Raw genomic sequence first — 27,522 nt, 5'->3', positions numbered from 1 at the left:
CATCAGTATAAAATGGGTACCTGGGTGTTAGTGGACTGGTGTGGGTCACATCCTGGGACGAAAACTGACCTAATTTCCCCGAAATGCTCAGCATAAAAAGCGGCTTTCTATGTAGTAGTATGTCATTGATGTCAGCTATGGTTTGTATACCTTGTACATGTACTTGTAGTAAATAAAGATATTATTATTATCACGCATTTTGTGTGCTATTACACCATGGTCACACTTGTCGAAAGCTTTTGCAAAGTCTGTGTATACTACATCTGTATTTTGTTTATCCTCTACAGCATCCAGGACCTTGTCATAGTGGTCCAGTAGCTGGGACAGGCAGGAGCGACCTGCTCTAAACCCGTGTTGCCCTGGGTTGTGTAGCTGATGGGTATCTAGGGGGTTGGCGATCTTGCTTCTTAGAGCCCTTGCAAAGATTTTTATGATATGGGATGTTAGTGCTATCGGTCTGTAATTCTTTGCAATTGCTTTACTGCCACCTTTATGGAATGGGGCAATGTCTGTTGCTTTTAGTGAGTGTGGGATGAACCCTGTGTCCATGCTCCTTCTCCATAGAATACTGAACGCACGTGACAGGGACTTCTTGCAATTCTTGATGAACACGGAGTTCCATGAGTCTAGGCCTGGGCAGAGTGCATGAGCATATCATTTATTGCCTTTTCAAAGTCTTGTGGTGTTAGGATAATATTCGCGATTTTTGAGATGACCAAATTTTGGGTCTCGTCCATAAAGAATTCATTTTGTTGTGATCTTAGTGCATTCATTTATGTTGTTATCTGAGTGTATTGGCTTTGATACGGTTATATTACGTATGAGATCGTCGTTGTCAGTGAAGATGAGGTCCAGCGTGTTTTCTAGTCTTGTAGGCTCTAATATTTGCTGGTTTAAGGTGAATTTGGTACAGAGATTTAATAGCTCGTGTGTGTGTGAATTTTCATCTGAGCTGCTACACTCCTCCATTTTAGGTGTCTCAAGTTGAAATCTAGTAGCAAGATGTTTGGGGCAGGAGTTGGGAGATTTTCCAGACAGTGGTCAATTTTCATAAGCTGTTCCCAGAATTGCTGGGAAGTTGCATCTGGAGGCTTGTATACTACCACAATGACAAGGTTTTAGTCTTCAATCTTTACCCCCAAAACTTCAACTACATCATTTGAGGTGTTCAGTAGTTCTGAGCAAATGAGCGACTCTGTGACGTGCAAGCCAAGCAAGCTCCCCTTGTTACCTGTTTATAGGTTATAACCTGGGATCCATATTTCGTTGTCATAATGATCCTTTATGTGGGTCTCTGTGAATGCTGCAAACATTGCATTTGACTCCGTGAGTAGTCCTTTGATGTAAGGAATTTTGTTGTTTGTTGACGGCTTTAGACAAATGTTGTTATATTGATATAATTTAGGGGGTTTTATTTGCTGGCTCTAATATCTGTTGTCCTGGAATGGAGGCCAATAACTGTGCATCTGCTCCATAAGTGTTTTCAGTTGGTGTAAGATTTCTGTCATTTCTTGCCAGTCTTTTTTCCTTCCTGGCACTAAAAAACCTCTTTTTCTGGAGAGGTTATGGCTCCTCTCTTTTGCTTCCCATAATCTGGCTGGTCTGTGTCTTCTTGTCCCCTTTAGATGATGTGCCTGGCAGTATACGTTGTAGCATTTTCTTTCATGGAGTGATGAGTGACACATTTCGGGGTGGAATAAGTTACAGGAAGGGGAGTTGCACCCTCCTGTTGTCATGTGGGTGCAGATACCCAAGGCATAGAATCTGCAGATGTTGGAATTTTGTATGCTAGGATATTTTGTGGCTGCGTTTGCTGCTGGTGGAGTTTTTCTGTTTCCCCTCTACCTACCGCCACTGTATGGACATCAGTGCTTCCACCAGCTTTTACTGGTAATATGTCAACATTATTTTCTGAGGCATCATCGCCTTTTGTTCCATCTCCAGCAGTATCGCCATTTTGTACCTCTGTAAATTGAATAGCCTTGTCTTTACCTGTTTCATCACCAGAACCACTATCTCCCTTTGGTGCACTGTCCTCCAGGACAACACTAGCACCCTCTGGAGCACTGTCTTCCAAGACAGCCCCGTCCAACCCACCCATTTTATTTTCCCAGATGTCATACCGAGCAGACAAGTCTTTCAAGAAGGATATTTTATGGCTTGCAGAGGAAAAAGTCTTTTTGCCTACACATTAGACTTCTTCAGTCAAATATAATGGGAGTAGTAGCAATGAGATGAAGACAGTGAAATCAGTCCATCAACCAATGGTTACTCTTTACTGTCATCCTTCCAGATCGAAAGGGAGGGTTCCCAAGAAATAAGAAAAAATTCATTACTAAACTTTTACAAGCATGGCAAATCACGACGAATAAAAACAGTCCTGCAAGCAATAAAATTCCTGTGAGAGAAACGTTAACTCAGTAAATATTTCTTATTTACATATTTTCCGAAATTAATATCATTGCTTACCACCATCTCTGAAGAATGAAGCACTCGTGCAACATTTTGAAAACCATATTGAGGAAACGTTTCGCCACACAGTGGTTTCATCAGTCCATACAAAGAAGAACGGTGGAAATCGAGGAAGAGTTTGAGGCAATCAATCTGCAACTTGTGGGTTTTCAAACCATTTATCACATCTGTCAGACACTGCAACATCGTGGGATCTTGACACAAGGAATTCTGCAATACTTGTCCAACCTTTGGACGAAGACCTACTTACACTAGTGGATGATTCCACTGTGATCCCGCCTCCTCCTGCTTCCACTCACCTGACTACAGTATATAAGTCAATTCTCGGGTCATATGCTGTACTTCAAGATTGGTGGACTGAACACATTGATTCCAGGCTGAGGGACTGATTACCTCAAACTCCTAATCGATTTCCACCGTTCTTCTTTGCATTGGGCTGATGAAACCACTGTGTGGCGAAACGTTTCTGCAAACTACCAAACTACGGGTTGTGTTGGTGACACGGGTGTGCAAGGTTGACTGCTGGTCGTCTCGGCTCATTATTTTACCCATGGGAAGAGGTCATAAAGAGAAAACTGAATCTGGGCGATTACTGTCGAGTTGGCGCGTCCTGAGAGGCGGATTTATTTCTCTCAAGGAATTTGGAAATCGGTCGAATCTTCAAATGAAATTAACTAAGGTGGAATAAAGCGGTATCGTCAGAAATTGATGAAGTTGACACCACATGTAATGTCTGCTTCCCAGTGTATTAATTCTCACTATAGGTATGTTAATTTATATTGTCCAATATGAACTGCTTGCCAAAAGTGAGGCGTTAGGATATGACACCAAAATCTTAATTTGATGAGTAATGTTTAATGTCCTTTATATTTTAAATCGTGTAATTGATTAGTATGTATATAAAATTACCCGAGCATATTACGCAGGTCATGTAATTGATATTACCGGATATATACACTATACATATAATTTGTTAGTGTTACAGGTATAACTTTTTCAGATAATTTTAAGAATTATATGGTGTAATAATTTAAGATCCAGACGTGTGACACATGAACTGTGACCTGGTCTTCTTTTTGATTATAATAATTGTGACCTGGTGACCTTAAAGACCCACTTGACTCTGAGGTACATCAATATCAGTTAAGTGTAAACTGTTTGATGTACCAAAGTTTCTTTATAATTATGGGGGTGAAATGTTAATTCAGGACACTGTAAAATTTACCCAAATAATTTCTCAGTTGCTTCAATTAAAATTTGTTAAAATATTGCACCACCATTTTGTAATGTTCACCTTGGCATACCTCCATTTTATCGGGTGAGATTGACAGTTTCAGTGGATGATACAGACATTAATGTCTGCGAGACTTTGTATTGAGTAAAATGGGACTTATGTCACTCACCTGCAAGTTGTTGAAGCCAATCCATGGGTCGGTGGCTGGCTGGTTGAGGGACAACACCCACACCATGGCTCCCTGGGTCACTTGTTTCACTGACACAAGATGGCTACCTTCTTGTACACAGGCTGCCTCACTATCCTGGTGTATATAAAACAATGACAAACTTACAGGACTCTTATGTTACATAACCAGCCTCAACGTGGTCAACATTGCATAAAACTAACCCAACACAATATATTTTAAATTCTTTTACAATAATTTAATACTGAACAGACACAATGAAATATATTTTTTTCGTTAGGTTCAGAATGATTTTGGCGAAATTATTGCATACACAAATTTTCGCTTGTCTTATATGGCAAGATGAGCGTTGCTATTTAAGCCAAAATCGCAAGTTCTGCCTATTCGGCACGACATATATATATATATATATATATATATATATATATATATATATATATATATATATATATATATATATATATATATTCCCACCAAGGCAGGGTGGCCCGAAAAAGAAAAACTTTCACCATCATTCAGTCCATCACTGTCTTGCCAGAAGTGCACTTACACTACAGTTATTAAACTGCGACAAAGGAGCCAGTCATCCAATTAATTTTTGCTTATTTGTTTTCCGTCAGATTTCCTTCATTTTTAGTGCGCAAGAAGAAGTATTTTCTCTACTTACTGTAAATATTTGTCAATAAGATACCTCAAACAACAACTGAGAAAAGACAGAGAAAAGAACGATTTATTGAAAATGCCCTTTAGCGGGATGGTAGGCCTATATGGGACGACGTAAGGTTGTTTGGACACTTGGTGCCGAGACAACAATGTTAATTCGAATTTTTTATTAATTCCTTTCCTCTAAATAACTTATCTTTATTTCACAAAAATATAAAGTTTGTTAATTCTTGGAATGTTGTAAAAATTCTGCCCTTTACTCCCATATAAAGTTTGTTATTTCTTGGAATGTTGTAAAAATTCTGCCCTTTACTCCCACATAAATCCTAAAATATTTGGAATATTTCCAAAAAAGTTTTATTAGAAATTAGAGAAATCATTATTTTACAATTTCTGTGAATATTATTCCACTTAATTAAGTAATAAAAGCGTAGTAAAGCGAAATAAGTGAATAAGTTACTTCCGAGATATTGGCCTGGAGCGCCGGCCCGCCCGCCGTCTTGAAAAAGAAAAATTCGCGAAAATCGCGTTTGTTTAGGTGTATTTCTTAGTAAACTGATGTTCTAGTGCAATTATCCTCTTCAAAACACCGTTTTCTATCAATTCTGATAGATAAAAAACAAGGAAAAAATTCCAAAAAATATATGGGTTGTGAGCAGACGCGCTACCTACATCACCGTCACCATACCTGATATAAATGGCTATAATTTCTTGTAGAAACGTCGTAGAACATTTATTCTGGTACCATTGTGTTGCCAAGGAGTTATTTTTCTATATGAATGCCTCAATTTCCATAATTTTTCGATATTTTTTAAAAACTCTCAAATAATTGGATGATTGGCTCTTAACACCCCTCCTGTAGAGTGCACTGTACCTCCCATCTCCAGGACTCAAGTCCGGCCTGCCGGTTTCCCTGAATCCCTTCACAAATATCCTGCTTACACTCCAACAGCACGTCAAGTCCTAAAAACCATTTGTTTCCATTCGCTCCAATCTAACACGCTCACGCATACTTGCTTGAAGTCCAAGCCCCTCGCATACAAAACCTCCTTTACCCTCTCCCTCCAACCTTTCCCAGGCCGACCTCTACCCCGCCTTTCTTCCACTACAGATTTTGTTCCACCCTTTCTACATGTCCGAACCATCTCAATAACCCCTCCTCAACCCTCTTCCTTGAAGCCTTTTTACCACTTCTCCAAGGTTATGGGTCTCACAATTTACAGCAGAGGTGAACCCCATTATTTATATATATATATATATATATATATATATATATATATATATATATATATATATATATATATATATATATATATATATATACTCATATTAAGTTGTAATAAACGATGAATAACCAGAAGGGTGGACGAGGGACTTGAACTGAAGTCCGTAAATTGAGTTTGACGCTCTACTGTCTAGGCCGACCCAGCCTCGAATAGGAAGGATCCGCAACTAATACCATATTCCGTCAGAGACAACAGCTGTAACCCAACTGAACTTCCTCCTTACTGATCGCCTTGTTTTGCTGATTTAACTGTACGGAAAGGTGCTACAGGTACCTGTGGTGGTAACGGGTACCTGGGCACTAGTCAACTGTTGTGGCTGACATCCTGGAGACGTAGATCATACGACAATAATGGAAACAAGTCGCACCTTTGTTTTGGTGGAGATGTTAACCTTGTTATTGACCCTTTGGTTATTAATGAGAATAAATCTTGTTCTTCTGCTACTCTGAGTTTCTTCTGACTGCTGATCTCCACTACTTAAAGAAGAAATTGTTGACGTATTTCGTGTACAATAATTCATATTACTATTATTATTTTAGTGTGGTGTTGCACCTGTTGCTTGCGACTTTTGTGTTGTCGTAGCTTTGTAAGGCAAGATAACTTCCTCTTATGACTTATAACATTATATGTTATCTTCCAGTTTGACAGTTAACACTAACACTACGGTGCTTCACAGTACTAACACTACGGTGCTTCACAGTACTAACACTACTGTGCTTCACAGTACTAACACTACTGTGCTTCACAGTACTAACACTACTGTGCTTCACAGTACTAACACTACTGTGCTTCACAGTACTAACACTACTGTGCTTCACAGTACTAACACTACTGTGCTTCACAGTACTAACACTACGGTGCTCCACAGTACTAACACTACGGTGCTTCACAGTACTAACACTACGGTGCTCCACAGTACTAACACTACGGTGCTCCACAGTACTAACACTACTGTGCTTCACAGTACTAACACTACGGTGCTCCACAGTACTAACACTACTGTGCTTCACAGTACTAACACTACTGTGCTTCACAGTACTAACACTACTGTGCTTCACAGTACTAACACTACGGTGCTTCACAGTACTAACACTACTGTGTTTCACAGTACTAACACTACGGTGCTTCACAGTACTAACACTACTGTGCTTCACAGTACTAACACTACTGTGTTCCACAGTACTAACACTACTGTGTTCCACAGTACTAACACTACTGTGCTTCACAGTACTAACACTACAGTGTTTCACAGTACTAACACTACAGTGTTTCACAGTCAACACTAACACTACAGTGTTTCACTGCATCAACACTACAGTGTATCACAGTCAGTACTAACACTACAGTGTTTCACAGTCAGTACTAACACTACAGTGTTTCACAGTCAGCACTAACACTACAGTGTTTCACAGTACTAACACTACAGTGTTTCACAGTCAGTACTAACACTACAGTGTTTCACAGTACTAACACTACAGTGTTTCACAGTCAGTACTAACACTACAGTGTTTCACAGTACTAACACTACAGTGTTTCACAGTCAGTACTAACACTACAGTGTTTCACAGTCAGTACTAACACTACAGTGTTTCACAGTCAGTACTAACACTACAGTGTTTCACAGTACTAACACTACAGTGTTTCACAGTCAGTACTAACACTACAGTGTTTCACAGTACTAACACTACAGTGTTTCACAGTCAGTACTAACACTACAGTGTTTCACAGTCAGTACTAACACTACAGTGTTTCACAGTCAGTACTAACACTACAGTGTTTCACAGTCAGTGCTAACACTACAGTGTTTCACAGTCAGTACTAACACTACAGTGTTTCACAGTCAGTACTAACACTACAGTGTTTCACAGTCAGCACTAACACTACAGTGTTTCACAGTACTAACACTACAGTGTTTCACAGTCAGTACTAACACTACAGTGTTTCACAGTCAATACTAACACTACAGTGTTTCACAGTACTAACACTACAGTGTTTCACAGTCAGTACTAACACTACAGTGTTTCACAGTCAGTACTAACACTACAGTGTTTCACAGTCAGTACTAACACTACAGTGTTTCACAGTCAGTGCTAACACTACAGTGTTTCACAGTCAGTACTAACACTACAGTGTTTCACAGTCAGTACTAACACTACAGTGTTTCACAGTCAGTACTAACACTACAGTGTTTCACAGTCAGTACTAACACTACAGTGTTTCACAGTCAGTGCTAACACTACAGTGTTTCACAGTCAGTACTAACACTACAGTGTTTCACAGTCAGTACTAACACTACAGTGTTTCACAGTCAGTACTAACACTACAGTGTTTCACAGTCAGTACTAACACTACAGTGTTTCACAGTCAGTACTAACACTACAGTGTTTCACAGTACTAACACTACAGTGTTTCACAGTCAGTACTAACACTACAGTGTTTCACAGTCAGTACTAACACTACAGTGTTTCACAGTCAGTACTAACACTACAGTGTTTCACAGTCAGTACTAACACTACAGTGTTTCACAGTACTAACACTACAGTGTTTCACAGTCAGTACTAACACTACAGTGTTTCACAGTCAGTACTAACACTACAGTGTTTCACAGTCAGTACTAACACTATAGTGTTTCACAGTCAGTACTAACACTACAGTGTTTCACAGTCAGCACTAACACTACAGTGTTTCACAGTCAGTACTAACACTACAGTGTTTCACAGTCAGTACTAACACTACAGTGTTTCACAGTCAGTACTAACACTACAGTGTTTCACAGTCAGTGCTAACACTACAGTGTTTCACAGTCAGTACTAACACTACAGTGTTTCACAGTCAGTACTAACACTACAGTGTTTCACAGTCAGCACTAACACTACAGTGTTTCACAGTCAGTACTAACACTACAGTGTTTCACAGTCAGTGCTAACACTACAGTGTTTCACAGTCAGTACTAACACTACAGTGTTTCACAGTCAGTACTAACACTACAGTGTTTCACAGTCAGTACTAACACTACAGTGTTTCACAGTCAGTACTAACACTACAGTGTTTCACAGTCAGTACTAACACTACAGTGTTTCACAGTCAGTACTAACACTACAGTGTTTCACAGTCAGTACTAACACTACAGTGTTTCACAGTCAGTGCTAACACTACAGTGTTCCACAGTACTAACACTACAGTGTTTCACAGTACTAACACTACAGTGTTCCACAGTACTAACACTACAGTGTTCCACAGTAATAACACTACAGTGTTCCACAGTACTAACACTACTGTGCTTCACAGTACTAAAACTACGGTGCTCCACAGTACTAACACTACAGTGTTTCACTGTCAGCACCAACACTACAGTGTTTCACTGCACCAACACTACAGTGTTTCACTGCACCAACACTACAGTGTTTCACAGTACTAACACTACGGTGTTTCACAATACTAACACTACAGTGTTTCACAGTCAATACTCACACTACAGTGTTTCACAATACTAACACTACAGTGTTTCACAGTCAATACTCACACTACAGTGTTTCACAATACTAACACTACAGTGTTTCACAGTCAATACTCACACTACAGTGTTTCACAATACTAACACTACAGTATTTCACAGTCAATGCTAACACTACAGTGTTTCACAGTCAATACTAACACTACAGTGTTTCACAGTCAATACTAACACTACAGTGTTTCACAATACTAACACTACAGTGTTTCACAATACTAACACTACAGTGTTTCACAGTCAATACTAACACTACAGTGTTTCACAATACTAACACTACAGTGTTTCACAGTCAATACTAACACTACAGTGTTTCACAATACTAACACTACAGTGTTTCACAATACTAACACTACAGTGTTTCACAATACTAACACTACAGTGTTTCACAGTCAATACTCACACTACAGTGTTTCACAATACTAACATTACAGTGTTTCACAATACTAACACTACAGTGTTTCACAGTCAACACTTGCACTACAGTGTTTCACAGTACTAACACTACAGTGTTTCACAGTCAATACTAACACTACAGTGTTTCACAGTCAATACTCACACTACAGTGTTTCACAGTCAATGCTAACACTACAGTGTTTCACAGTCAATACTAACACTACAGTGTTTCACAGTCAATACTAACACTACAGTGTTTCACAATAATAACACTACAGTGTTTCACAGTCAACACTTGCACTACAGTGTTTCACAGTACTAACACTACAGTGTTTCACAGTCAATACTAACACTACAGTGTTTCACAATGCTAACACTACAGTGTTTCACAATACTAACACTACAGTGTTTCACAGTCAATACTCACACTACAGTGTTTCACAATACTAACACTACAGTGTTTCACAGTCAACACTTGCACTACAGTGTTTCACAGTACTAACACTACAGTGTTTCACAGTCAATACTAACACTACAGTGTTTCACAGTCAATACTCACACTACAGTGTTTCACAGTCAATGCTAACACTACAGTGTTTCACAGTCAATACTAACACTACAGTGTTTCACAGTCAACACTTGCTCTACAGTGTTTCACAGTACTAACACTACAGTGTTTCACAGTCAATACTAACACTACAGTGTTTCACAGTCAATACTCACACTACAGTGTTTCACAGTCAATGCTAACACTACAGTGTTTCACAGTCAATACTAACACTACAGTGTTTCACAGTCAATACTACCACTACAGTGTTTCACAGTCAATACTCACACTACAGTGTTTCACAGTCAATGCTAACACTACAGTGTTTCACAGTCAATACTCACACTACAGTGTTTCACAGTCAATACTAACACTACAGTGTTTCACAGTCAATACTCACACTACAGTGTTTCACAGTCAATGCTAACACTACAGTGTTTCACAGTCAATACTCACACTACAGTGTTTCACAGTCAATGCTAACACTACAGTGTTTCACAGTCAATACTAACACTACAGTGTTTCACAGTCAACACTTGCACTACAGTGTTTCACAGTACTAACACTACAGTGTTTCACAGTCAATACTCACACTACAGTGTTTCACAGTCAATGCTAACACTACAGTGTTTCACAGTCAACACTAACACTACAGTGTTTCACAGTCAATACTAACACTACAGTGTTTCACAGTCAATACTAACACTACAGTGTTTCACAGTCAATACTAACACTACAGTGTTTCACAGTCAATACTAACACTACAGTGTTTCACAGTCAATGCTAACACTACAATGTTTCACAATACTAACACTACAGTGTTTCACAGTCAACACTAACACTACAATGTTTCACAATACTAACACTACAGTGTTTCACAGTCAATACTAACACTACAATGTTTCACAATACTAACACTACAGTGTTTCACAGTCAACACTAACACTACAATGTTTCACAATACTAACACTACAGTGTTTCACAGTCAATACTAACACTACAATGTTTCACAATACTAACACTACAGTGTTTCACAGTCAATACTCACACTACAGTGTTTCACAGTCAATACTAACACTACAATGTTTCACAATACTAACACTACAGTGTTTCACAGTCAATACTAACACTACAATGTTTCACAATACTAACACTACAGTGTTTCACAGTCAATACTAACACTACAATGTTTCACAATACTAACACTACAGTGTTTCACAGTCAATACTAACACTACAATGTTTCACAATACTAACACTACAGTGTTTCACAGTCAATACTAACACTACAATGTTTCACAATACTAACACTACAGTGTTTCACAGTCAATACTAACACTACAATGTTTCACAATACTAACACTACAGTGTTTCACAGTCAATACTAACACTACAATGTTTCACAATACTAACACTACAGTGTTTCACAGTCAATACTAACACTACAATGTTTCACAATACTAACACTACAGTGTTTCACAGTCAATACTCACACTACAATGTTTCACAATACTAACACTACAGTGTTTCACAGTCAATACTAACACTACAATGTTTCACAATACTAACACTACAGTGTTTCACAGTCAATACTAACACTACAATGTTTCACAATACTAACACTACAATGTTTCACAATACTAACACTACAATGTTTCACAATACTAACACTACAGTGTTTCACAGTCAATACTAACACTACAATGTTTCACAATACTATCACTACAGTGTTTCACAGTCAATACTAACACTACAATGTTTCACAATACTAACACTACAATGTTTCACAATACTAACACTACAATGTTTCACAATACTAACATTACAGTGTTTCACAGTCAATACTCACACTACAATGTTTCACAATACTAACACTTCAGTGTTTCACAGTCAACATTTGCACTACAGTGTTTCACAGTACTAACACTACGGTGCTTCACAGCTAACAATACCACATCATTGTTTCAACAAGAAAGAACAATGAAGGGATTCCAGGAGGCTATGTGCGAGAATTCCAGGAAACTCTACAAATGGAACCTGTATTCAAAGAGTAGTGAAACCTAAACACAAAATTGAATTGCAATGAGATTCCTAGAGTATGTAAATAAACATTTGGAGAAAGAGGACAATTATATTATTTAAAAATAACAAACACTGAAAGTTATAAACGTTGTAAAATGTTTAAAGAGTGATGGAATCGCCAGAAGAAGAGTGACATACCTGCCAGGTTGTGGGTGTAGGCTCCGCTCTGAAGCAGGCGCCGCTGTAGTTAACGTAGTTTTGGTAGGGCGAGGAGCACGCCTGCAGCGTGATAGGGTCCACACCTGCAGCAGAGACCATAGCTACAGTCAGTGACACTGTATTATGAAGGCAAGAAGGAATATACAGGTGTGTTATAAGATACAGTTCCTATTAGAATTAATATAAGTGAAAAAGAGTCCTGGTGAAGATATAACGTACAGACAGTATCTCGATACAGTCAAGTCTGAAGAGAGTCAACATTAAGATTGTCCTGGAAGAGAATTAAGCCAGACATACCAACTAATTATAAACTGCTTTTTGAACAGATGGAAGCGTTGTTGAATGAGTTAAGGAAAACATCAGGTTTGCTCCAGATTTATAGTAACTTATCCAAGAAGATTTAAGTAACAGATAAAAATAAAATCCTGTAGAATATTATAAGTCACTTGATATTTACATATCGCATCATGGAATATGGAAACATATCCTGTTTTCTAGCCATACGGGGGGGGGGTTAGATCCCCGGCCTCAGAGCGTAAGTTGACTGAACTAACGATCGAGCTACATGGCGTCAAATTTTATACCTAAATTGTGGATATATCAAAAGTATTCCTAAGAGTTGGCTTACTGGCGACTGATATGGGAGATTCACAATGAATCATAGTCTTATTAAGATCTATAAATTCAGAAACATCTTGCTTGGAGCTGCTTCCAGTCCATATTTACTTGAAGCTTCCACTAAACAAACCTGAAACATTAACAAAATCCATGCAAACACCACATAATAAACACTTTTATCTGGAAAATTTTCAAGGTGTGGTAACCTCAGAAATATACATTTGGCAATGGCATATAATGAGGCTTCTCAGAGAGTGGAGTAACAACTAACAATGGAGCTCCTAAGCCTAGTAATATCCTGAGGGTTAACTTGATATATACTGAAACAGACACTTCAGGTCATAAACCTGAGAATCACAGTAAGAGTAATAATCTGATAAAGCGTAGTTTATTCTTAGAAGTGTTTCAGTATTTTGGTCGACTGAGTCTTGTTTCTCCCCACAGAATCAGAGGAAAGAGTCTAGTTTACGATACATAGAGAAAAAAGCAAGTCTGGGAGGTGATCTTGTCTTCAGATTCACACGACAGGTCAACGGAGATTTCCCAAGCCTATTTTGGGATTCATAAAACAAATTTTACTAGTACTATACCTAGACGTCCTCTCAAGAGAAGTTCCTTGACGCTGGTGAGGAGCTCTTGATCTAGGGAATTGGATCTGTGTTTCAGTTCCCTGAATTGATCCTGAATACTTTCCATCCCATCCCTCCACATGCGCTGTATAATCCCATGATTATAATAATAATAATAATATAGCTAGATATGATGTGGATTATAGCTTGCATATATTAACAGCGGCCTTCACCTAAGCTTATATAATTACGCAGCCTATATGTGCACTTCAGAAGGTAGCACAATTCTGACTTCAAAGAACAATGCAGCACAGTTGATGAAGCGGACACTACACTAGTGAGAGTTGACTGCATTGCATGATGGAGCGAAGTCAGCAGTATGGAAGGTATTAAAAAATCGAATTTAGACCGCATTACAGTGGATAAGGAACAACAATAAAAAACGCTTGTATATGTTAGAAACAGAGTTGCAGAACTCAATCAGATACAAGATTATGTTTTCGGGGCAGAACACCAATTCTGTTCTATCACATCCGATGAACAAAAGCTCCAGCTGCAGGTCATCACTAAGACCCCCGTCAGACAACACTTGTCCTGTTTCCTGACAAACCTACTTAACCTAACCCAATATTCCTAGACAAGAAACTCTCAATAATTGGTTGTCTAGAGGCATAATATTTAAGAATTTTTCGAGCAATACACTATGGTTCACTGATGACCCTACAACCGGCAAAAGCAGAAAGTACATATACCTTCAGTATTTGTATTCGTAACAACGAACACAGAAGCATTATTACTGGACATAAATGGTACGAGATTATCCACACTGCACAAATTTATCAGAGTTACAGATCCAGTATTCTCTTACAACAGTAGAAAAGAAATTGAATATGAATTTCTTGAATATTGAAATGTTTTGAGAAAGGATATAAATCTTACTCAAAACTTCTCATTTAGCAGAGTTTTGATTTGTATCTTGAAGCAGAGAAGATTCTAACACACAGGGGAATGAGCAATCATTCTTCACTAATGGAGACAACATCCTCCCTTGTTTCCTAAATATCTCTGGCTTATTGAATTACTTGAAAAAAGAAGCTTATGTGAAGGTATTGCATAAAGGCGCACAAAATTCTTTATGTAACATGAGAACAGTTTCATTGGATCTCTCCAGATTCTCTGCGTCTAGCATCAATTCTCTGCGTCTAGCATCAATTCTCTGCGTCTAGCATCAATTCTCTGCGTCTAGCATCAATTCCGCCAAACAACTGCAGCGGTGCATCATACCTTTTACCTAAGAGTCTGATGGAAATTCTACCATTATTACCAAATATGATGTTCAGTGAGGACAAATTTCAGTTACATACTTCGTTATAGAAAATGTGAGGAAATGATAGCCAGAACGGAGTAAAAAAAAAAAATTCTAATCTCACAATAGAGAGAAAAAACAATGTGCAGGATCTCACCTTCAGTATCACAACAGTGTCATTATCAGATCTGCGAGGAATATGATAGGATGGAATGCCAAGTCAGTGATAATCCTCTTTCAGTTATTTTTTTCTCTTTAGGCTGGAATATTTCTGTCCACTAACAGCCCTATTCAAGGCAGGCGAATATACAAATCCAGAGAATGTAGAGAGAACCTTCAATGCAGGTATTAGTTCAGTCAAGCACCTTAATTACTAGGAAGGATACATCATAAGCTGCGCCAGGAAAATGCTTAAGAGATTTGTCCCAAATCTGCACAAAGAAATCACTTCCTACGGAAGCAAAAGACTTGGCAGACAGTGCAACATCCCCCTAATGGCCTAATGAAAAGCAGGAGTACCATTTGCACACAGAGACAACACAGTATCAGGGGGCCCAAGACTGTTCAACACCCTCCCATCATACATAATGAGAATTACCATTAGACCTCTCGCTGTCTTCAAGAGGAAACTAAACAGATTGCTAAAGTCAGTTCCTGATCACCCTGGCTGTGGTTTGTACGTTTGGACTGTTTCGTCCAGCGAGAGGCCTGGTCGAGGACTAAGTTGAGAGAGCGTTGACTGACAAACAACCTCCAGGTAGACTCCAGGAGGGTAAATCTTCTTGGAAGGATGTATCTTATGAACGATTGATAGATACTGTGAAACTCCGTTTGAGAAAGATTTTGGCTGTAAATGATATAGTGATTCAGAGTAGCTGTGGATATGAATACCTTGAAATGATGAATCTATTCATGGCGAAATGTTTCCTGTAATAAATGTCCAAACTGTGCCTAAATGAGAAAGACTTTGCTTTCACAAAGGGTCGACTTAGAAGAATTTCGCACAGTCGTCACAGAAGTCGAGGTTAGAATCAACAACGACCCTATATCAGTGACCAAATAGAAAACTTAGAAACATTAATCCGTCCCATCTGGTCACTGGCCGAAAAACTTAAGTGTAGAAGGTGCCAACTATAATGAACCTGGTAACTTAGGAAGAAGTTACGACAACATAAAAGGTAGCAGACCTGTAGTCGAAGAAATGGTGAGGTGATCATCTCACTTTATAAAGAGAGAATCACTACGGTGCAACAGCAGTGGAAATAGGTCACTGTGTCTGACTTTTTGGGGAGGGGTTATGCTATGTAATTTACACATGTCTGATAAATAAAGTTACTTACTTAACATAGCCCATATGCCACTAGAGGACACAGTTATGATGGACAATGATTGCCCAAGATCGACGTAGCCTTTGGCCAAAATAATCACAATTCATCTAGACTGTGAGAGCGTGGGAAGAACTAGAACAGTACTACTCGTAAACAACGAGTATTGATTCTTAGACCTATGGCCAAATTAGTGATGTCGGAAATGAGTTGTGCTGAACCTTAATCATTGCCAGAAGTAACCAATAAAGATCAACCTGTGTCCGTGAGTGAAAGCTGTTGTATTAGAGACTGTCTAGACAGCAGTAGTAAAGTTTAGCTAATCGAGATCAATTACCCAGACCACTTAGAAATCCACTGAATGACATCCAGTGTCAAGAAAGTCATTTTCAAAATGAATTTATTATATATAATAACACAATATGTTGGTAATAAATGGTATAAAATACCGACACAATGGAAATATAAACACAAATGCAGTATAATGTGATCCTTTATTGACTACGTTTCGCCCACATAGTGGGCTTTTTCAAGTCACAGTTCTGTCTGTGACTTGAAAAAGCCCACTGTGTGGGCGAAACGTAGTCAATAAAGGGTCACATTATACTGCATTTGTGTTTATATTTCCAACACAATATGTTTAGGAATAAGGATTCATTATTAAGGTCAGGTATGAACACATAAACACATGAAAATTCATATTATAAAGCTTTCACTAATGAGCTCAGATTTTAACACACTTCTACCACGTAGGGTGGCCCGTGGCCTGGTAGAAAAGTTCTCGTTTCACATTCTGAGTGTCTGTGGCTCGATTCCCGGTAAGGGTGGAAACACTGGGCGTGTTTCCTTACATCTGTTGTCCTGTTCACCTATCAAGCAAGCAGGTACCTGGGTGTTAATCGACTGGTGTGGGTCGCATCCTGGAGGACAAGATTGAGGACCCCAGTGGAGATAAGACAAGACAGTCCTCGATGACGCACTAACTTTCTTGGGTTATCCTCGGAGTTTAAAAATACGAACGAGATCTAATCTCTTATGTTTAAAGCTTTAGCAGACCTTATCCTATTAACATAGTTAATTCTAATCCTTGTAGGGACCACGACATGTTAACACCACAGAAGAATCCTTCAAACACTTACTCTCTTGTTTTTTCTTGCAGACGTAACCACGGAGAGCATCACAGAAGTCGTCGTTCCACTGACCATTGGTAGCATAAACCTCAACACACACGTCCTGGCAGGCAAAATGGAAAACAAATGCAATCAGTTGATTTATGTAGGCTGACACGTGAGTGATCATCAATTTATCTTCACCCTTCTGGAGCTCTTCGTTGTTAGTGATGCTTAACTAATAACTGTCCCTTCATTGGGGATGTCTTGATGCTGGCAAAGGGCTCTTGATTTCAGGGAAACTGACCTTACCTTCTTAGGATCAAACTTGTTTTTACCTCTTATTCGCCAAATGCTGTTCGACATTTATATTCCCATGACATTAAAAGCAGCAATCACAAATATCATGAACCCACAATGACGGAAATGACACATAAAAATCAATGAAAATAGGTCACTTTGACTTTTTGGGGGGTTATCCTAGATAATATACACATGCTACTATGTACGATAATTTATGTAACTGTATTTATGTGTACCTGTACAAGAATAAACTTACCAGTCCTGGGTGTCCGCTAGGCTCGCCGGGAGCCCAGTTGGTGTAGGTGACAGCAGTCTGATCTACCCAGTGGAAGCCGTTGGTGTTGCGTAGGCCAATCCACACGCTGGCGCCCACCATTCCAAGAGCTGCCGTCACATAGGCTAAGCAACAACACAATCGTATTAGTAAAACTTTGACTGAAGTTATTCAAAAGCAGCGTAACAGCAACAGTGAAGTTGAGTTGGACTACACGTACAAGTATCAGAAAAGACAGCAACAAGGACTACACGTACTAGTATCAGTAAAGACAGCAACAGGGACTACACGTACTAGTATCAGTAAAGACAGCAACAAGGACTACACGTACTAGTATCAACAAAGACAGCAACAAGGACTACACGTACTAGTATCAGAAAAGACAGCAACAAGGACTACACGTACTAGTAAAGACAACAACAAGGACTACACGTACTAGTAAAGACAGCAACAAGGACTACACGTACTAGTATCAGTAAAGACAGCAACAAGGACTACACGTACTAGTAAAGACAACAACAAGGACTACACGTACTAGTAAAGACAGCAACAAGGACTACACGTACTAGTATCAGTAAAGACAGCAACAAGGACTACACGTACTAGTAAAGACAGCAACAAGGACTACACGTACTAGTAAAGACAGCAACAAGGACTACACGTACTAGTAAAGACAGCAACAAGGACTACACGTACTAGTAAAGACAGCAACAAGGACTACACGTACTAGTAAAGACAGCAACAAGGACTACACGTACAATTATCAGAAAAGACAGCAACAAGGATTACACGTACTAGTAAAGACAGCAACAAGGACTACACGTACTAGTATCAGTAAAGACAGCAACAAGGACTACACGTACTAGTATCAACAAAGACAGCAACAAGGACTACACGTACTAGTAAAGACAGCAACAAGGACTACACGTACTAGTATCAGTAAAGACAGCAACAAGGACTACACGTACTAGTATCAACAAAGACAGCAACAAGGACTACACGTACTAGTATCAACAAAGACAGCAACAAGGACTACACGTACTAGTATCAACAATGACAGCAACAAGGACTACACGTACTAGTATCAACAATGACAGCAACAAGGACTACACGTACTAGTATCAACAAAGACAGCAACAAGGACTACACGTACTAGTATCAACAAAGACAGCAACAAGGACTACACGTACTAGTATCAACAATGACAGCAACAAGGACTACACGTACTAGTATCAACAATGACAGCAACAAGGACTACACGTACTAGTATCAACAAAGACAGCAACAAGGACTACACGTACTAGTATCAACAATGACAGCAACAAGGACTACACGTACTAGTATCAACAATGACAGCAACAAGGACTACACGTACTAGTATCAACAATGGCAGCAACAAGGAGTACAGCAGGGCATGATAGATGTATTAGTGCAGACTCTGCCACGTAGGTGTGTGTATATGTACAGGGAAATTCGTGTGAGAATCGTATTTTGTAAATGGAAAGTAATATTAGTGTAAATAGCAGAATCTGTAAAAGAATAATAACATGTAATGTTTGTGAAACTGATGGTAGGAATGGTGTATTTTCAAAACACTGGTGAAGCCTAGGAAATAAAATATAAACACATCATATAAACATATCATATAAACACATGTGTGAGTGTGTGTGTATACTAAACACACACACACTCGACACACACACACACTCGACACACACACACACTCGACACACACACACTCGACACACACACACACACTCGACACACACACACTCGACACACACACACTCGACACACACTCAACACACTTACTCGACACACACACTCAACACAGGCCCCCATTCTGACACGTCTCCTACCAACAGACGTTGTTTCATTCCTCTCAGGTATTCCCTGATCCATTTACTTTCCCTCCTATTCCTGCCTGCTCCTCTAGCTTTTCAACCAGTCTCTTATGTGGTGCTTTAATGAAAGTCGTCTTTCAGTCCAAGAAGATGCAGTCTACTCATCCCCCCCTCTCTCTCTTGTCTTACTTCTGTTACCTTGTCATAGAATTCCAATAGGTTTGTGATGCAGAATTTCCCTTCTCTGAAGCAGTGCTTGTTGTCAAGTATTAGTCTATTCCTTTCTAGGTGCTCCTCTACTCTTTTTCTGATAATCTTCTCCATAACTTTACATACAATACATGTCAGTGACATAAGTCTGTAATCTAGTGCAACCTGTCTGTCTCCTTTCTTAATAATCGGGACTACATTTGCTGTCTTCCACATTTCAGGCAGTTGCCCTGTTTCGATAAATTTACTGAAGATTGTTGTTAGTGGCACAGTCATCTGCTGCCTCTCTCAGTACCCATGGAGAGAGATTATCTGAGCCCGCCACCTTCGAGGTATCTAGTTCCCCTAGCAGTTTCTTCACCTCCTCCTCGGTTGTGTGCAGTGTGTCCAGCACTTGCTGGTGCACCCTACCACCTCGGGTTGCTGGGAGCCTCTGTGTCTCCATTGTGAATATCTCCCTGAATTTTGAGCTGAACTCTTCACATACTTCCTGGTCATTCCCTGTGAGCTTCCTTACTTCCTCAACCTAAGATTACCTGGTCCTTGACTGTTGTTTTTCTCCTACGTTGGCTGTATAACAACATTGGGTCAGATTTGGTTTTTGATGCTATTCATTCTCGAATTGACGCTGAGTTTCTCTCCTTATCAATTCATATTCATTTCTTGCTCTACGGCTGAACTCCCTGTTTTCTTGGGTCCTGTGTCTTCTATTTTTTGTATACTCTGGCACACTTGGCTTTGGCCTCTCCACACCTTTTGGAAAACCATGGACTCACTCTGGCCTTCCCGTTTTTTCTGTTGCCCCTTTGTACGAACTTCTCCACTGCTTCCCAGGGCTTTGTGGTCACGTGTTCCATCATTTCATTTACTGTTTTTTCCTCTAGCTTGCTTACCCACTGCACCTCATGTTGGAATTACCTCAAACTTGTGTAATCTCCTTTTTGGAATCTTGGCTTCTCCCATCCTTCTCACGCTGCTTCACTCTCCATTGTTAACTCTACCATGTATTCGAAACTCTAGACCTCGTGATCATTAACGAATAGGCTCTTTTCGTGTGTGATATCCCCTAAGTCTGAATTGCTGAAGGTGAATACGAGGTCTAGACTTGCTGGTTCATCGTCTTCTCTCTCTCTGGTTGCCTCCTTAACATACTGGGAAATGAAGTTTTCCAGTACTGCCTCCAGCATCTTGGGTCTCCACGCCTCTGGTCACCCATGTAGCTCCACATTCTCCCAATTTCCTTATGGTTGAAATATCCCATGATGAGTAACGTTCCCCTGCTCATATGACCCTTCTGGCAACTCTGTTGCTCTCATCGTATTCCTGTATTGGCCTCCTGCTGTTCGGTGACGAGTTGTACATCACTGTGTGTGTGTGTGTGTGTGTGTGTGTGTGTGTGTGTGTGTGTGTGTGTGTGTGTGTGTGTGTGTGTGTGTGTGTGTGTGCGTTTTATGGAACAAACAACGATATTGTACATTTCTTGGCTATTCCCTGACGTCATTATTCCCCAAACCACCGAAAGAAGTTTGTGGTGACATGCTGTGTGTTGGAGAACAGATGATGTCTACCAATATATTAATGGGTTAGCAACTATGCTTTATCTGCCCGAAATGCTCTGCCTAACTGTGCTTTTTTGCATGTCCAGCTAAATTGTCACCCATCTTTGTACAAACATTGCATCATGCTGAAATCAATATTATTATTATTATTATTACTCATCTCAAGCTTAACAGTGAGTAATACACAAATAACTCGTTGTAATTAATACACAAATAACCCGCTGTAATTAATATACAAATAACCCGCTTACGACGACGTGGACCAAGTCGGACCGAAACGTCGTGGTAAACTCCTCTTTCCTATGTGCGGGTTATTTGTGTATTGTTCCAGTCACGGTATTGTGTCTTTTTGTTCCTTAGCGGTGAGTAGTTCGGGTGGTCACCTTGGTCATCAGGGGAGTGAAGACTGGCCAGATCTGAGTCTTCACCCAGCTGTTGGCACGATGCTCTAGCCTCCTCGAAGGTCTTCTTCTCAGGGAAGAATTTGAGACAGTGTGCACCTGTAAGGAACGTTTTATTGGCCTTCGTGAGATCGTTAAACTACCTCTTGCAAATAAGTTTAATTTTGTCTACAAGTCTGAAAAATATCTAGACCTAAGACTAAGAAAAATTGGTATATAGACGTACCTGTATTTTAGCTTGTATGAAATTTTGCTTAAGTATCTTTTACTGTTTCCTGAAGGTGTTTTTTCCCAACTCCATACAGTAATAAATGCAGATTAACTACATGAAGGAGGTAGTGGCGGACCTACATTTTTGGGGCCCTGAAACTTGAACTGATATGGGGGGCCCCTATGCAATCCCTTCTCATACAGTAGACTCAAAAATTTTAAGCAATGTGGACTAAAGTCGCTTCTGGAGCCCCTCCGGGATTAGGGGCCCTGAAACTTAAGCTTCATTAGTTTCATAGATCCGCCCCTGGATAGATGTCTAAGCTTTTATAGCTAATGGTTATAATCATATCCATGATTTTTAAAGAGGTGGACCAGTAAGCCAGTGTAAGTCCTCGGTCAGATGACCAAAAGCTCCAGCTTTTGGTCATGTTTCCTGACAAACATTATACCTACCTACCCTGGAAAGAGGACAACTTACCATCTTGGATCCATCCAGAGGAGCATGTGCCCTGGGGAAGTATCGTGGTGATGGCAGGGGTGAGCGTGGCTCCGTAGGGACGCTTGCACACTCGACTCATCTGCTGGCCACAGTTCTTGTCACTCCAGAACCCTTGTTGACCAGCAGAAATAGACACACAATCCTCGGCTCCTAGAGTGAGATGGGACTCAAGATCAACTGAAATGGATAACTAAAGTGTAATGAGCACTTGTTGATGCTCGGTAATAACCCACATGGAGACAGAAACTCGGAAGATTGATTGACTTGCGTATTTCGACCCCACTCTGGGATCCTCTTGGGCAGATACCTGAAATATTCATCCATTACCAAGTCATCAACTGCTGCATCTCTCCATGTCTTCTGCATCTCCATTACTAAATTTCTGGCCAGACTTATCGGCCTGATCTACTTGCACTAGTGGGCCCCGCCCATATGTAACCATGTTTCCAACTGCTGTATCTCTTCACTACTTCCACTGGCTCCAGTATAAATGCTCCGTCCTCATACCTCTCAATTAGATTGATAAAACGTGATGCTCAGGCAAAAAAAAAAAATCTCTTTGTGAGGCTACCCAAGAGTTGTGAGTGTCCGAGTTATCAAATTGGGTGTCATAATAAACCACGGAACGGGTGGGGTTTCAATCCATGGCGCGAGGGAGTGGTAAAACGCCAGGACGCGCTGCCCTACAATTTTAAGACTGACTTGCCATGAGTTCAAACCCCACTCGTTCCATGGTTTGTTTACAATTGTGTAATTACGATTTAGTGAGTCATGATAGCTGTCAAGGTTGAGGGACTGATCACCTTAAAATTATTGCTACTGTATCCAATATTACGTTCGACTGAAGAAGCCTGCTATGCAGGTTAATCATTTCGGTAATAAAGATAACAAAATATTTCACATGTGTCTTATCATCAAATTCAGAAAAGTGAAAGCAAGATTTACGTGGGAGAAGCCACCAGAAGCTTAAGTGAACGTTTTACTGAGTATAAATTCTCAGCCAAAACTGATATCAGGATCAATGGGTCAAGCGAAGGAATTTATATATGACCATCGAATGAGATTTCCCCGTTCAAGAAGAGTAATTTAATGGAAAATACTACGTAACAGCAAAGACAATTACACTGAACCAAGGAAACTTGTTGAGATACAGGTATTGAAACTTGTTGAGATACAGGTATTGAAACTTGTTGAGATACAGGTATTGAAACTTGTTGAGATACAGGTATTGAAACTTGTTGAGATACAGGAACTTGTTGAGATACAGGTATTGAAACTTGTTGAGATACAGGTATTAAAACTTGTTGAGATACAGGTACTGAAACTTGTTGAGATACAGGTATTGAAACTTGTTGAGATACAGGTATTGAAACTTGTTGAGATACAGGTATTGAAACTTGTTGAGATACAGGTATTGAAACTTGTTGAGATACAGGTATTGAAACTTGTTGAGATGCAGGTATTGAAACTTGTTGAGATACAGGTATTGAAACTTGTTGAGATACAGGTATTGAAACTTGTTGAGATACAGGTATTGAAACTTGTTGAGATACAGGTATTGAAACTTGTTGAGATACAGGTATTGAAACTTGTTGAGATACAGGTATTGAAACTTGTTGAGATACAGGTATTGAAACTTGTTGAGATACAGGTATTGAAACTTGTTGAGATACAGGTACTGAAACTTGTTGAGATACAGGTATTGAAACTTGTTGAGATACAGGTATTGAAACTTGTTGAGATACAGGTATTGAAACTTGTTGAGATACAGGTATTGAAACTTGTTGAGATACAGGTATTGAAACTTGTTGAGATACAGGTATTGAAACTTGTTGAGATGCAGGTATTGAAACTTGTTGAGATACAGGTATTGAAACTTGTTGAGATACAGGTACTGAAACTTGTTGAGATGCAGGTATTGAAACTTGTTGAGATACAGGTATTGAAACTTGTTGAGATACAGGTATTGAAACTTGTTGAGATACAGGTATTGAAACTTGTTGAGATACAGGTATTGAAACTTGTTGAGATACAGGTATTGAAACAGAGCATTGTTCTGTCACGTCAGAGATCACAGCCATCCTATTGACTAGTTGAATTCTCTCTAATACACAACTTTCCTTGTATGAATCTTAGTCCTGGCTTCGTCTCTGAAGATGCCTTTCTCTCCCACTACATTGTAAAATGCCCCAAACTTCAGAACACCTGTGATTTAACCTGATTCCTCATTTTTTCTTCTTCTCCTTCTTCCCCTTTCCTCTTTCCTTTTTTCTCCTCTTGGTTGTCTTTCTTTCTTCTGTCTCGTGTTTCTGTTCCTTCATTATTTATTTCATCACTTCCCCTTCCCCCCACCTCTGTGCACTTGCTCTCCCTCTGTGGGCACCTAGGTCCCTTGCAGTGCTCCCCGTTCTTTGTATTTGACTGGCTCCTCCTCCTTAATTCCCCACTACTACCACTACCACTGCTACTACTTCTACTACTACTACTACTATTACTACTACTACTACTACTACTACTACTACTACTACTACTACTACTAATACTACTACTACCACTACTACTACTACTACCACCATTACCTCTTCCTGCCTATATATACCCGTCCTGCTCCACTTCTGGTTAGTGCGACTTTGTAAATGGTCCAAGTCGGACCGAAACGTCGTCGTAAGCTCCTCTCTTCTATTTGTGGGTTATTTGTGTATCGTTCCAGTCACGGTATTGTGCCTTTTTTTTGTTATTTCTTCTACTGATGCTACCATTAATACTACTACTACTACAACCACTACTACCAGTAATATCACCACTCAATGTGACAAAACTGAGGACCTTCCTCAGTGCTTCTGTAATGTTTGCATTTACAGAATTCTTGTGTTTGACGCCTGACTGTCTTCTTCTCAATCGCTTATCAAATTTTGCTGCCACCAAGTGTGATCTCGTAGTCTACATAAAGTCTGCTGCGCAGGCTAAGGTTTCTTATCACTGCTAGTGAGTCTTTATCAGCTGGTCAGTATTCCCATACCATCTAGTATTGTTATGGCAGCATTGGTAACTAGTGAAGAGTTGGGTCATGTCCCAGATGCACTGGAGTCCCTGTAAGATCAGAGAAAGGTATCCCCCTTCACCGTATCTTCATCCCATGCGCCTACTGTATGAGTTATCTCCGCGTTTAACATATGTAGTGTGTTTCTCTTGCCCTTTCATTTTGTACCTCTAAAGCTATGTGTGAAAGCAGATGAAAGCGATCAAGTTTTTCCTATTTTTACTATAGCAGTATTTATGTATTCATAATCAGGCGTTTTATCGTGATTTCTGCCAGAGTTCGAGTGTTGTCAATACCTAGGAAGGCCGACACTATTCATATTGCTCCGGTCACACCCACCACATTCACGGAAAAGTCACACTCACCTTGGTAGTTGTCGGGCTGACCCTTCGCCCAGTTGTCGAAGTCGAAAGGTGATCCGTCGACCCATGTATACCCGGAGCCCATCTGCGTCCGACCTCCAATCCACAAATCCGAGTCTTTCAAGTCAGATATCTTAAATAAAATTATATATATATATATATATATATATATATATATATATATATATATATATATATATATATATATATATATATATATATATATATATATATATATATATATATATATATATATATATATATGTCGTGCCGAATATGTAAAACTGGTCAATTAGCAAGAACTCATTTAAAATTAAGTCCTTTCTGAAATTTTCTCTTATACGTTTAAAGATATATTTTTTTCATTAATGTTAATGTAAAAATTTCTAATTTTGCACCAAAAGAATCTTAGAAAACTTACCTAACCTTATTATAACAAGATCAATTTATTTTAGCCTAACCCAACTAAATATATTTTAAATACGTTTACAATAATTTAGTACTAAACAAACACAATCAAATATATTTTTTTCGTTAGGTTCAAAATGATTTTGGAGAAATTATTGCATACACAAATTTTCACTTGTCCTATATGGCAATATGAGCGTTGCTATTTAAGCCAAGATCGCAAGTTCTGCCTATTCGGCACGACATATATATATATATACGTATGTATATATATATATATATTTATATATATATATATCTATATATATATATATCTATATATATATATATATATATATATATATATATATATATATATATATATATATATATGTCGTGCCGAATATGTAAAACTGGTCAATTAGCAAGAACTCATTAAAAATTAAGTCCTTTCTAAAATTTTCTATTATACGTTTAAAGATATATTTTTTTCATTAATTTAAATTTAAAAATTTTTAATTTTGCACCAAAAGAATCTTAGAAAACTTACCTAACCTTATTATAGCAAGAACAATTTATTTTAGCCTAACGCAACTATATATATTTTAGATTTGTTTACATTAATTTAATACTAAACAAACTGAGTGAAATATATTTTTTTCGTTAGCTTCAGAATGATTTTGGCGAAATTATTGCATACACAAATTTTCGCTTGACCTATACGGCAAGATGAGCGTTGCTATTTAAGCCAAGATCGCAAGTTCTGCCTATTCGGCACGACATATATATATATATATATATATATATATATATATATATATATATATATATATATATATATATATATATATATATATATATATATATATATATATATATATATATATATATATATATATATATATATATATATATATATATATATATATATATATATGATATGTAGAAAAACTAACTAGTTTGCTAAGTT

At 38.8% G+C, this 27,522-nt stretch overlaps 1 protein-coding gene across 3 annotated transcripts in view; it reads right to left on the bottom strand.

The window, feature by feature from the left end:
• Positions 1-27,522, bottom strand: part of LOC128702627 (macrophage mannose receptor 1) — a 199,929-nt gene that overhangs the window by 4,586 nt on the left and 167,821 nt on the right. For all 3 annotated transcript variants that reach the window (XM_070099923.1, XM_070099922.1, XM_070099921.1), the window contains 7 exons: positions 26,169-26,298; positions 22,743-22,913; positions 22,034-22,150; positions 18,020-18,162; positions 17,491-17,584; positions 12,513-12,616; positions 3,876-4,010 (listed from right to left, as the gene is read on the bottom strand). In XM_070099923.1, the coding sequence (XP_069956024.1) occupies positions 3,876-4,010; positions 12,513-12,616; positions 17,491-17,584; positions 18,020-18,162; positions 22,034-22,150; positions 22,743-22,913; positions 26,169-26,298 (894 nt within the window). The remainder of the gene's footprint in view (positions 1-3,875; positions 4,011-12,512; positions 12,617-17,490; positions 17,585-18,019; positions 18,163-22,033; positions 22,151-22,742; positions 22,914-26,168; positions 26,299-27,522) is intronic.

The sequence above is a fragment of the Cherax quadricarinatus genome, chromosome 70, assembly GCF_038502225.1.
Source record: "Cherax quadricarinatus isolate ZL_2023a chromosome 70, ASM3850222v1, whole genome shotgun sequence".
Lineage (NCBI taxonomy): Eukaryota > Metazoa > Arthropoda > Malacostraca > Decapoda > Parastacidae > Cherax > Cherax quadricarinatus.
The sequence above is the reverse complement of the archived record's forward strand: the minus strand, read 5'-3'. Positions and strand labels throughout refer to the sequence as shown.